The sequence below is a fragment of the Phyllostomus hastatus genome, unplaced genomic scaffold (assembly GCF_019186645.2).
Source record: "Phyllostomus hastatus isolate PE091 unplaced genomic scaffold, TTU_PhHast_1.1 phas_scaffold_55, whole genome shotgun sequence".
Lineage (NCBI taxonomy): Eukaryota > Metazoa > Chordata > Mammalia > Chiroptera > Phyllostomidae > Phyllostomus > Phyllostomus hastatus.
The window spans coordinates 12051752-12064869 of record NW_025334035.1 but is presented as its reverse complement, the minus strand read 5'-3'; the positions used below and the strand labels follow the sequence as shown (position 1 = coordinate 12064869).

The 13118-nt window shown below is 35.9% G+C and overlaps 1 protein-coding gene and 1 non-coding gene across 14 annotated transcripts in view; one reads left to right on the top strand and one right to left on the bottom strand.

Annotated features, from left to right (window-relative positions):
- Window positions 1-13118, top strand: part of NCOR1 (nuclear receptor corepressor 1) — a 196214-nt gene that overhangs the window by 32202 nt on the left and 150894 nt on the right. For all 13 annotated transcript variants that reach the window (XM_045824329.1, XM_045824328.1, XM_045824336.1 and 10 more), the window contains exons 2-3: window positions 812-989; window positions 10402-10535. In XM_045824329.1, coding sequence (XP_045680285.1) covers window positions 882-989; window positions 10402-10535 — 242 coding nt within the window. In that variant the 5' untranslated portion in view covers window positions 812-881. The remainder of the gene's footprint in view (window positions 1-811; window positions 990-10401; window positions 10536-13118) is intronic.
- LOC123809524 lies at window positions 9293-9399 on the bottom strand. The gene has a single exon (XR_006784005.1). It is a non-coding gene; the product is annotated as a U6 spliceosomal RNA (small nuclear RNA).

Here is a 13118-nt window from a genome sequence, read left to right as displayed (position 1 = left end):
ACAGTAAACATTTATTGGTTTGTCATGTACTTTATTTGTGGTAAAATATCTTATACTTTAAGTAAGTATTTGTGCACAATGTTGTAACATTTGGTATTAGCCATTTGGAAAATACTGATTTACTAAGTTATGCAGATATATCAAATATTGGAATATTTTATAAGATTATATAAAAAACTGACACTCAAGTCACTACCAGTTTTGCTAGGAAAATCTGTAAATGTGGGGAAACTGTCAAGTTCAGCGTGTCAGGTAAAAGTTTTTTCTAATTTTTGCAAATACTGACAGTTGTCTTCTTTGAAGTGATAGTCTTACTTTGTTCTTTCTTAAAAACTTTCCCATGAGTGCCTTTTTAGGCCATCATTTTTGGGGCAGAATTATTTAACAAAAAGAATATTTCCTCTGCACAAATGCCTACTTTATAAATACTCTTGAATCCTTTCAACAGTTGACTTTTTCACAAACACAAATTTACAATCAGATTTTTGTTTTTATAGTATATAATATTTGTTTCTCAAACTTTTACAGAAAGACAGACAATTACTGAGCAGTTGCTAATGTGCCAGGTCCCAGGTGTTAACAACTTCATATAGCCTCTGATATTTGTGATATATTAAAGAACCTTTTTTCAGTGTAAAGGGAAAGATCTGTTAATATTTTTTAAATGTCAATAACTCCTGTTAAGTAAACACATGAGAGAAACCTTTTACTGGTAATTGTCATTTTATTTATGTAGCTATAGTTATAATTTATTAGAAGTACACCTGGTGCTTTAGTTCTTATCAGTTCTATTTTTTCCCATTTTGTTTAGGTGGTTTCCTAGAAACATGATTGTTTGTTGGACTTGATCTCACAGCCTGGTGAGGACTTCTTTACTGATAATGTCAAGTTCAGGTTATCCTCCCAACCAAGGAGCATTCAGCACAGAACAAAGTCGTTATCCTTCCCACTCTGTTCAGTACACCTTTCCCAGCACCCGGCACCAGCAGGTAAGGAACAAATACTATGTGTATTTTGTGTTTTTCTTTACTTTTCCTATTTAATATATTTGTTGGTTAGAAACCAAATATAATTGGTCATATATATGGATATATGTTTAATGGTAAGAACCAATCCCAAAGATGGAGAACTAAAGGCTTTATGACAGATATGTGATAGGATGACCTTTTAGGATTTTGTTGTAGGATTAGTGTATTTGATTATAGCATTTGTTGGTAGAAGATTATCAGTTACCTAGAGTTTCTAGGTTAAGACCTGTATTTATGCTCCAAGTTTTGGCTGAGTATTAAGCTGGCCTCTAATAGATAACTTAGCCTCCTTTGAGTGATGGTCAGAATAAGGTCTCGCTCTTCTTGAGAGATTTAATGGTAGGAAGATGAAAGTTTGTATGATTGATATACCTCATGAGAAATAAAATATGAGATGAAGCTCTTATCTCAGTGTGGGCCAGGCATAGGGATTAAGAGATTTGAAGAAAAAATAGAACGGAAGGAATGAAATGGTCATTCAGAGGGAAAAAAAGAAAATTTATCCGCAAAATATAGTTGAGTACTGCTGAATTCTACTGGGGACTCTATTGAAGTGTGGTCATAGAGTGAGGTTGTAGAGTGAGAGTGGACATGGACATTCTTACCTTGTTTCTGTTTAGGGAAACATTTAATCTTCCACCATTAAGTATAATATTACTGGCACATTTTTGTAGAAGCCCCTTTTTGGTCGAAGAAGTTGTTTTCTAGATTGAGAATTTTTATCATGATTGTATGTTGAATTTTGGTTGCATGTCCTCCCTCCCCCATGTTGTTCATCTGATTACTAATTTCCTTGATTATTGTTGCTTCTTTATTTTTTTAAATCAACTTTGAGGTTTAGCTTATATATAATAAAACTTAAATATATGTATACATTTTGACAAAATGTATATGTATATACCCACAAAATCACCACCAAAGTGAAGATATAGAGTATTTCTGTCACCCCTGAAAATTCCCTTTTTTCCTCATCCGGATCAGGCCTCCTCCCCCACTTCCCACAAACCTTAGCTCCCAGGAAACCACTGATCCGCTGTCTTGTCATATATTTGTTTTGAGTTTCACGTGAACTCTTTTATCTATGGTTTCTTTTGCTTTCTCATGACATTTTTTTTGAGATTTATTTATGTTTTGGCATATTTCAGTAGTTAACTTTTTAAAAACAATTTTTATTTATTGATTTTTGGGGCGGAGGGGGAAGAGAGAGAAAAGCATTGTTTTGTTGTTTCACTTGTTCATGCATTCAGCGGTTGATTCTTGTATGCCCTGAGCTGAGATAGAATCCGCAACCTTGGTGTATTGGGATACTTCTCTAACCAAGTGAGCTACCCGGCTGGGGGAGTAGTTAACTTCTTTTTACCTACCTGGCTGGATATGATTATACCACAATTTGTTTATGTAGTTACCTATTCCAGTTTTTGGTTATTTCAAATAGAATTACTTAGAAAAAATGTATCTTTGTTTGTTGTATTTAGGGCATATAAACTATTCTTGTATTTTCTTATTAGTATCCTTTGTATGGTTATGTTTTTAATTTTTGTTAAGTCCAGTTTATTAATTTTGTCTTTCATATTTCTTGCTTTTTGTGTCATATTTAAGCAGTTTTTGCCAAACTTAGGTCATTAACATTTTCTCCTAATTTTTATAATTTTGCATTTTACATTTAAGTTTTTTGTTGAACTTATTTTGTATTGAAATTTTATGTGGATATTCAGTTGTTCTAGAAACCATTTGTTGAAAAGATTATTCTTTTACCAATGATTTGCTTTGGTACTTTTATTGAAAATCAGTTGACTCTATTATATGCAAGTCTGTTTCTGTTCTCCCCACTGTTTTGTTGATATATTTTCCATGTACACATTTAATCTTTTAATAAAGCACTTCACACTGTCTTGACTATTATAGCTTTAGAAGTTGAAATTAAATATATGGTTCCTTCCTGAATTGTTTTGACTATCTTATGTCTTTAGCATTTCTATATACATTTTAGAATCAGATTGTCGATTTCTGCAAAATCCTTGCTGATATTTTGACTGGGGCTGTATTGAATCTAGAGCTTAATTTGAGAGAATTGACATTTTAAGACCTTTGAATTTTCTGGCCCATGAACATGGGATATCTCTTCATTAATTTTTCTCAGTAATGTCTTATAGTTTTCAGTGTACAGATATGCATCTTCAGTCACATTTATTTCTAAATAATTCATATTTTTGATGTTATTGTAAAGGGTATTGCTTTTTGGATTTCAGTTGTTCATTGCTACAACATATAAAAACATTGATTTTATATCCTGCAATCTTACTTGTTACTTCAAGTTGCTTTTTATAGATTCCATAGGATTTTCTATGCAGATGATCATGTAATCTGAGTTAAGGACAGTTTTGCTTCTACCTTTCCAAACTGGGTGCCCTTTCTCTTTCATTCTTATTGTACTGGCTAGAATGTCTAGTACAGTGTTGAATAGAATGGGTGAGAGTGGGCATTCTTGCTTGTTTCTGATCTTAAGAAGAAAACATTCCGTCTTTCACCGTTAAGAATGATGTTAATTTGGGAAGTATTCACTACTTCTGTATCTTCTTACAGAATTTATGTAGAAGTGATACTTTTTCTTCCTTAGATGTTTGATAGGATTTGTCAGTGAAGCCATCTAGGCTCAGAATTTTCTTTGTAGGAAGTATTTATCTTATGAACTCAATTTCTTTAATAGTTATAATTTATAGTCTTTATTTTTTCACTTTGGGGTAGATTTTGTTTTTCAAGATGTTAATTTTATTTACATAAGTTATATTATTCCCTTATACAGTGTCTTTAAGATGTGTTGTGGTGTCATTTTCATATTAAGTGTTTTTCCCCCTTTCTTCTTTATTAGTCTAGCTAGAAGTTGTTTACCAATTTAATAGATTCTTTTGTTTGAAGAACAAGCTTTGATTTTATCTAGTTTCACTCCTTTTTTTCTGTATACTGATTTCTGCTCCATATTTTTTCTTTTTTTTAAAACGATCTTTTTTTAAGATTTTATTTTATTTCTTTTTAGAGAGGGAAGGGAAGGAGAAAGAGAGACAGACATCAATGTGGGGTTGCTGGGGTTCATGGCCTGCAACCCAGGCATGTACCCTGACTGGGAATCGAACCTGCGACACTTTGGTTCACAGCCTGCGCTCAATCCACTGAGCTACACCAGCCAGGGCTTCCATATTATTTTTTCTTCCTTCACCTTTCACTGCTCCATATGTGTTCAGGTTTCCTTTTGGTATCATTTTGTTTTTGCTTGAAGAATGAATGCCATTTCACTTAGTTCACGAATTTGGTAATGAACTGTCTCAGCTATAATTATCTGAAAAAGTTTATTTCAAATTCATTTTTCAGGAATATTTTTACTGGATACAGAATTCTTGGTTGATGATTATTTTCTTTCCGCACTTTTTTAATAAAAGATTTTTTATTGTTAGAGGGGAGGGAGAAAGAGAAGGAGAGAAACATCAATGTGTGGTTCCCTCTTGCATGCCCCCTACTGGGGATCTGGCCCACAACCCAGGCATGTGCCCTGACTGGGCATTGAACTGGCAACCCTTTGGTTCAAAGGCCCGCCCTCAATCCACTGAGCTGTACCAGCCAATGCAGCACTTTTTTTTAATCCTCATCTGAGAACATTTTTTTCATTGCTTTTAGAGAGAGAGGAAAGGGGTAGGGGTCAGAGAGAGAGAGAGAGAGAGAGAGAGAGAGAGAGAGAGAAGGAAACATTGATTGGTTGCTTTCTTATATGTGCCCCTGTCAGGGATTGAACCTGCAATCTGGATATGTGCCCTGACCCAGAATCAAACCCTGCGACCTTTTGGTCTGCAGGATGATGCTCCAAACAACTGAGCCACATTGGCCAGGGCAATTTTCTTTTAGCACTTTAAATAAAAGATGTCATTTGTTGTATTCTGGCTTGTATGGTTTCTGACTAGAAGTCTTTGGTTGTTCTTACCTTTGTGTATTCATATATAAGCATCTTTTTTCCTCTTGTTACTTTTAAGAGTTTTTTCTTTATCAGTGGTTTTTAGCAATTTGGTTATGATGTGCCTTTTTGGTGTTTTTTGAATATATACGTTACTGTCTTTGGCATTCAGTGTGCTTTCTGCTTTTGTGGATTTATAACTTTCATAAAATTTGGGACATTTTTGGCCATTATTTCTTTAGATATATTTTTCTGTCTACTTTCCCCCAAATATCTTTCTGAGATGACAATTACTCATATTTCATATTATTCTACAGGTCCCTGGACCTCTGTTCATGTTATTTTTTGTTTTTTATCTATTTGCTTCATTTTGCCATGGCTTCATGTTCAGTGACCTTATCTTCAGCAGTTTCCAACTTATTGTAATTTTATCCAGTGAAATTGTTATTGCAGACATTTAATTTTTTATTTTTTTTATTGGCATACGAGCACTGCATTTTACACTTTTTAGCGCTGGCTTCTGTTGTGTTTATTTAAAAAAAGTTGGGTTCCTTCTGGTAGGCAGTCAAATTACTTCTGAGATTTACTTTTTAAATGCTGTTAGGGCAAGTCTAAAGTAGACCTTCCCCCCAAGTAGTTAAGACCTTTATTAACAGGTGCTTGCAGTTCATTGACTTTTTTTTTTTTTAATCAGGTTGTAAACTTTAGTATAAGTTAAAAATGAGATTCTTAAAAATCTCAACCTGACCAAATATGAAACAATTTAAAAACCTTTAAAGGCGTAATGAGAAGCACTTTTATAATTATTAAAGAGATGTCTTTAGGTAAAAATAGTAAAAAATTCCATGCTGCACAGATGATGCAGCTACTTCTAGTTATTTGGCCAACAGGCAAAAAGCAAGTACTTAAGTTCTTCAACTGCAATCTTTTGTTTATTTCTTATTGCTGAAATTTCATATTCATTTTTTTCTTGTTGGATGACTAAAGTACATGATGGTAGAGAGCCAGTGATAAACCTGCATTTACTCCACCCTGTTCAGCTCTGAGCAGATCAGTTCTCAGCTGGTGGATCATCTGCTTTTGTCTCTGCCATCTGTGGTTTAGGGTTTACCGGGCATCTGCATTGGTAATTGAAGTTGCTGTAGTACCAACATTGAGGTGGCTCATCTTGATTTCCCTTATCTTCATTGCCATCCTCTCTAGCTGTCTTTGGCAAGGAGGGTCCCTGCCAAATTGTGGTGTATAGCCCCAATACATATATAGTCTGTGTCCTGAGTCCTTGTTTTCCTGCACCCTTGGTTGTCAGCACTCTCCATCACTTCTTTTTGCACCCAGAGGTTTGGGATACTGTGGTCGTTACCATAGAATCTCTGCATGTAGAAAGGTGGGGATTGTCACCTGTGGTAGGACTGGCACTGTTGGGCCTGGCTAGCCTGCAGGAGCATTCTTCGATTCCTCATTCTTTTCCCCACTTTCACTATCCTGATAATTCTGCTGATAATTGTGTGGAGGATCCCTACCATGTGGATAGTGTCTATAATGGTTAAAGTCTGCTGCATATTTATGGCCTTGCACTGTTACGTCCACCAGGGTCTATAACATTTGCTGCCTCTTCACCTTTTTCTCCATCAAACACCATAGTCTCTCCATTGCCTACACCGTGAAGGTATTGGGTTGGCCAAAAAGTTCGTTACTTTTTTTCTGTAAAATAAAAAGACACATTTTTCACTTTTACTAATAACTTTATTGATTTGGATATTTTGAGTATGTTGGCTATCTCCTGCAATTAGTTTCTAGGAGGTAGAGGCCAGGGATGCTGCTAAACATTTTCCAATGCATAAGACAACCCCACAGCAAAGGATTATTTGGCCAAAATGTCAGTAGTACCAAGAAACTTTGCAAACCACTTTTGAAACGTTTGATCAGTCACAGTACCTTCTCCATACACTGCACAAATCTTTTTTTGCATTTTTACCTTTCTTAAAATAATGAAGCATGATATGCTGAAAATGTTGTGTATCTTCTTGAATCTTCAATATTAAAATGGTTGCACAAAAATTCACCAATTTTGGTAAGTTTTTTAAAAATGCACACTAATATGATGTCACAGTGCAGACTAACAAAATTGTTTCAGATGAAGTTAAAGACAACTAAGTGCCACTGGAGCCATCTTATGGAAAAAGCTAAACAAAGTTATTAGCTAACCCAATACTTCCTGGCATTATTCTTCTTTACAACCATTTCACTGTTCCCAGAACCTTAGCTGTGATGACCTTTTTGTCCGTGTCAGCAGGTGATGTCATTGTGAGGCTGCCTAGGACCCCTCTTTTTGCATTGCTGCTCCATGGCCTCAGGCTTGGTGTTTGGCAGTGCTGAGAGTAGGGGCAGCGGTGGGCAGCTGCTGGGTCATGGTTGTGGTGATGAGGGTGAGTGGGGTCCGCTGCAGCAGCTGTGGCTCCTCCTGGAGTGTGATAACTAACTAGACAAGTAACAACTATGGGGCTGCTCAATACTTGCTGGGGCCTGTGCTACCTGGGGCCCGAACTCCTCTCCTGCTATCGATGTTGTAGCTCTAATTTATCCTCCACTTCCAAACTGTTTTTTGGTGGGTATTTACTGAATGTCTGGTGTATTCAGTGAAGTTTCTTCCTTCTGATTAGAGCAAATTTTAATGAGTTCTGGCCCTACCTGAGCTTTGAGAATTGCTTTTTTTATATGTCCTCCTAATTGTTCTTTCACCAGAATCTGTTCTTAGCCCAGCTTTTAAAGACTAGGCTATGCTTTTCTTATACATTTACAGATTGGAATTCAGCTAAAGATTTAAGGGAACTCAAATTCATATTTCAGAAAGTCATTCTCTATGTAACGTCTTTCTCTCTGGAAGTCTTCAGAAAATCTGTTCGTCTGGCTTACCCAAACTTCTGTGGTTGTTTCTTCACTAACCAAGATTGTGGGGCACTTTCTGGGTTCCCTTCCCAGGGATGCAGTTTGGAAATCACATTCAGGAAGAACGTTTGAAGTATGGTAGGACTCATCCATTTGCATAATTTTTTTGAGGTCAAGTCCTATGCAGTCCACTGCCCAAAATCTGAAAATAGTCACTACATTTTGTCCAATGTTTTAGCTGTTTACTATGGGAATGTAATTCTGGATAGTGGTGTCTTTTCTTCAGTTTCTTTTCTTGGTTATGTTTTCAACAATGTATCTTATTTTTGCTTACTATGTATGAACTATATTTTGTTACCTGCTTATAGTGACAGGCTTTGGATCACTTAATTTTGGAACAATTAGGAGGACTTGGATCTACCCCATATTTCAGTCTGGATAGTTCAGTTTTATCTGTTTATGATTTAAAAATATTTTTGTTGACATACAATTTATATGACATAAAATTCATTGTTTTAAAGTGTATAATATAGTGGTTTTTAGTATATTCACAATGTTGGCCAACCATTATCAGTTCCAGAACTTTTCCAACACCCAGAATAAAACCCCATACCAAATAGTGGTTAATTCCAACTCTCCTCTACCCTCCAGCCGCTGGCAACCACTGATCTATTTTCTCTCCCTGTTGGTTAACCTTTTTTAGACAGTTCATATAGTATATGGCCTTTTATGTCTCTTTTTTTTTAACTTAGCATTTTGTTTTCCAGGTTCATTTATGTTGTAACACATATTAGTAGTTCATTCCTTTTTTATGGCTGAATAATAGTCCATTGTATAGATAGATACAGGTTCCCCTCCTATCCAGTAGTAGATTGTGCCTATGAAACCTTTCATAAGCTGAAATGGTGGAAAGCAAAGAAGCACTTACCATTAACTTATATGGATAATTTTTTGAGCATTCCCAGATCTTCAAAATAACCTAATACATAAAATCTAAAGTAACACTAACATATAGTAAAAGCAGGAGTGATATGATAAATACATAGCCTTTATAAAGTAGAAATATACAGTGTAGTTTAACGTATTAAAAAGATTGATTTCTCCTTAAGTGTAAGATAATGGCATGGCTGATAGTTGGTTGGAGCGTCCTCCCAATATGTGAAAGTAGATGCTCACACACACAGTTCAAAGCTATGGTGGCTTGATGCTGAGATGCTGAAGGTAGTTCCTGGGGAAGGAGTTTGGAGGAACCAGTCTTGCTGCTTGGTGTGCACTGCTTCTACAACGGCTCACAGCAAAACAAACACTGAACACTATTTTCACTTTTTGCTTTGTAAAAGTGAAAATCCTCTTTGGATTTTTTTGGTTAGTGACAATAGTTACTAATGTAGCTCTTTTGTAAAGTGAAGTAGCATAACTTGAGCTTTTTTTTCCCAAATAAACTATGGAATGCTTCACAAATTTGCATGTCATCCTTGTTCAGGGGCCATGCTAATCTTCTCTGTATCCTTCCAATTTTAGTACATGTGCTGCCAAAGGGAGCATGCAACTCAAACTTTTGAAAAGTGGTGGGGGATACCTGTATACCACATTTTGTTTGTCCATTCATGAGTCAGTGGATCTTTGGGTTTCTTTTCCCTGCTGTGAATAATGCTGCTTTGAAAATTTGTGTGCAGATTTTTGTGTATAGACATATTCTTTTTTAAAAAGATTTTATTTATTTATTTTTAGAGAGAGGGTAAGTGTGGGAGAAAGAGGGAGAGAAACATTGATTGGCTGCCCCTTCACGCTTGCCCTGACCTGGGACCAAACCTGCAGTCCAGGCATGTCCCCTGACCAGGACTTGAACCTGTAACCTTTCACTTTTCAGGACAACATCCAGCCAACTGCCATACCAGTCAGGGTGATATATTCTTTTAATTATCACATGTATATAGTTAAGAGTGGAATTCCTGGGTTGTTTGGTAATTCTGTGTTTATGATTATTAGTGTTATTAAATTTCTTTTGACAAGGAGCCTTTGCATTTTCAGCAGAAAGTCAACTAAAGAAAAGTAGGAGAACAAACATAAAACCACTCACTCTGGAATGATGGGAAAACCCTTAACTAGCATGTTGGTTCTCTGGTCTTCTTTTTCTTCATTTGTAATATAGATGAATTTAACTAGATGGAATCTGTGACCATTCCAGCTTCCTAACTTTGAATTTAGGATTGTCATGCTTTTTTGGATTTCATTTGGAACACATGAGTTTGAGAACTTACTACATAAGTAATATAGACTGGAAATTATTATAATATGGTATTAGAAGAATGAATCAGAATTGAACACAGAATTTAATTTGAATTCTTTTGAATGATATATAGTTAAAATGTTGATTGTTTTAGGTTTAATGGAAGGAATTAGATAAGTAAAGGGTTGAAATCATCGTTGCTTTTTCTTTCCGTACATAGTAGCCCATGACTGCTTTCATGCATTTATGCATGGTTTGATTTTATGATACTTTTCACTTTTTGGTTAATAATTAATTTATGATTATTTTAATACTAGGAATTTGCAGTCCCTGATTATCGTTCTTCTCATCTTGAAGTCAGTCAAGCATCACAGCTCTTGCAGCAACAGCAGCAACAACAGCTCCGTAGACGACCTTCCTTGCTTTCAGAATTTCACCCAGGATCTGACAGGTAATGGGATTTCTTTTATGTTTCTCTCTAGGACTGAACTTGTGAAGTGTGCATACTTCACAAGTGTGTCATTGTTTTTAATTTTTTAATTTTAAAATTTTATTAACCAAGCCTTGACTGGTCATTTATAGTTTACATTTTGAACTCATTTATATTTGTTTATCTTTTGGAGTAGTTATTAATAGTTAACAGATTTTTAAAACTTATTCCCAGTGTTCAGTGTTAATGGTATGTATTGGGAAGTCAGATAGACCTACTTTTGAATCCTGGTCAGCAGTGTGGCCCTGATCACATGATAGAGGGCAGGGCAAAAGTAGGTTTATAGTTATTCATGTGGAAAATGATGCAATAATTCATAAATAATAATACAAGAATAAACTAGGTGTCACATACTCACAACTGCAAACCTGCTTTTGCCCCACCCTATATAAATTGGTGTTCTTGATTTAGTCCCATTTCAGAACACTGGTGACCCTTGAACAATGTGGGTTTGAACTTGGCAGGTCCACTTATACACAGATTTTTTCTCCGTTGACACAATTCAATTGACTGCTGTTCAGTTGACCCACACAGTTGAAGTCCCCTTTGTTTGAGGGTCAGCTGGCTGTTGGCACTCTTCGTATATGGGCTGTTGACTTAAGTTATAGTCGATTTTATACTGTCTGTGGGGTTATCACCCTTAACCTCTTCACTATTCAAAGGTGAACTGTACAATTAAATCAACCTCTAGTATTAAGCTCAGGCATTTGGTTATGTCTGAAGTTTCTCAGGTGATTCTCATTTGCAGTCAGGATTGAAAATCACTGATTTAGGCTCTTAAAACCTTAGTTTTCTAAGCTATAAAAATGAGGATAATAATGGCTTGCCCTCAAAGAATATTTAGTGTTTGATCAGATAATATTGGTCCATTTCATGTTAGGTACTCATTTTCCCTTGTGCCTTTACCATCTCTGCTATCTTTGACTCCATTCTCACTCTTGATATAAAATATTTTGAAATACAGTAATTACCTTTATTAAATTGCCTTTCTGGTTTTAGCACTTTTATAAAGAACCTGATTTCCTATTTTTAAAAATGTTTACTGTTTAGGTTTTAAGGTGATAAAAGGTTTGAAATTGTTTGGTTATGTTTAAAATATATTTCTTGGTGAAGGTTATAGAGAGAATTCAGGTCACTCTCTCCTTAATATTTAGCAAATACAAACAAATAGTTTTTTAAAAGGGGGGCTAAAATGCACCCTTTATAAAGAAGGAAAGGCATGCAGCCACTGCCATAAACCTGGAAAATTGGAATTTAAGAAAGGAGTTAGAAGAATCTTGGATCACTTGGCTTCTGCACTCAAAGATACAGTGTTCAAGAAAGAAAGAGCGTCAGTAAAATCCTAGGATTTCTCATGAATACTCTTTAATTGGAGAAAATGTAAGTGTGGGCGATAGTGGTGGTGGTGAATGGTTTGCTTGGGGATGTCCATATGCCATACTGCAGGAAGGGCTATTGTGGCGTGTTGTTTTCCAAATTGGTGAGCCAGAACTCTCAGAACTGGTTTACATGTCTGGCTGGTGGAGTGGGCCAGGATTCTTAGCAAGGCTGTGACTGCCTGAGCCAATGTTTCCCTTACTTTGTCCCATTTCCCCATCCCTCAGGCTGTAAAAAACTTACCTACAAAGCTGTACCCAGTCCATCTGTAGACAGACACATGCCAGGCAAACTGGGGATGACCAAGGAAAGCCTATGTACACTGTTTCACACCAAAGAGAAAATCTGGATGGACTGCCCATGGTGCACATAAGCAGGAGGGTAAGGGGTGCCATGAACAGGGCATACATGCTCTTAGAAAAGATCATTAATAAGCAGTACAGTATGCCCAAAACAAAGACCTCTGTGTAAGAAGATGAAAAACAAAGAACGTGCCACCTGAGTGCTGTGCACTATAGAAGAACTTAAAATTAATGATGAAGTATTTAAAAACCAAAATAGCCAACTTAGGGAAAATGAAGGATTGGACATTCCAGTGCCCCCAAACCTATCACTATAAATTTAACCTAAAAAGAGGAGAAACAAGGAATAGATGTGGCTAAAAGCCAGACCTTTATCATGGAAGAAAGTGGAGATAATCAGAATGAATGCAGAAGAAAAGGACAAAGATTAAAGCAATTAGAAAGAAGTTGATAAATGTAGAGGACAAATTAAAATCATCCAGCAGATCATGTGAACATGCATTTTTGAGATGGAGAGCTTGGTAGAGGAAAGAAAACAGTATTTGTAATTTAAACATCCTTTTTTTTTTCCTTGTAAACTTAAGGAAGTACTCTATAGATTGATAGGACATAACCATACCTGTCTCCAGGAAAAATTTACACAGAATGATCAATATCAAGACAGATCCTGTTAAGTTATTAAAGTTCAAGGATAAGTAAAATAATCGGGGCCAGGAAGCAAAATAAATCCTCGACAGGGGGAGAAAACAGTCTGGCCTCAAACTTCGATAGTGCCAGAAGATAGATCAATAGGTACAAAGTTCTCAGAAAAAGAATCCAAGAATTTTATACTAGACATGTTTAAGAACAAAAGCAACAGGCAGAC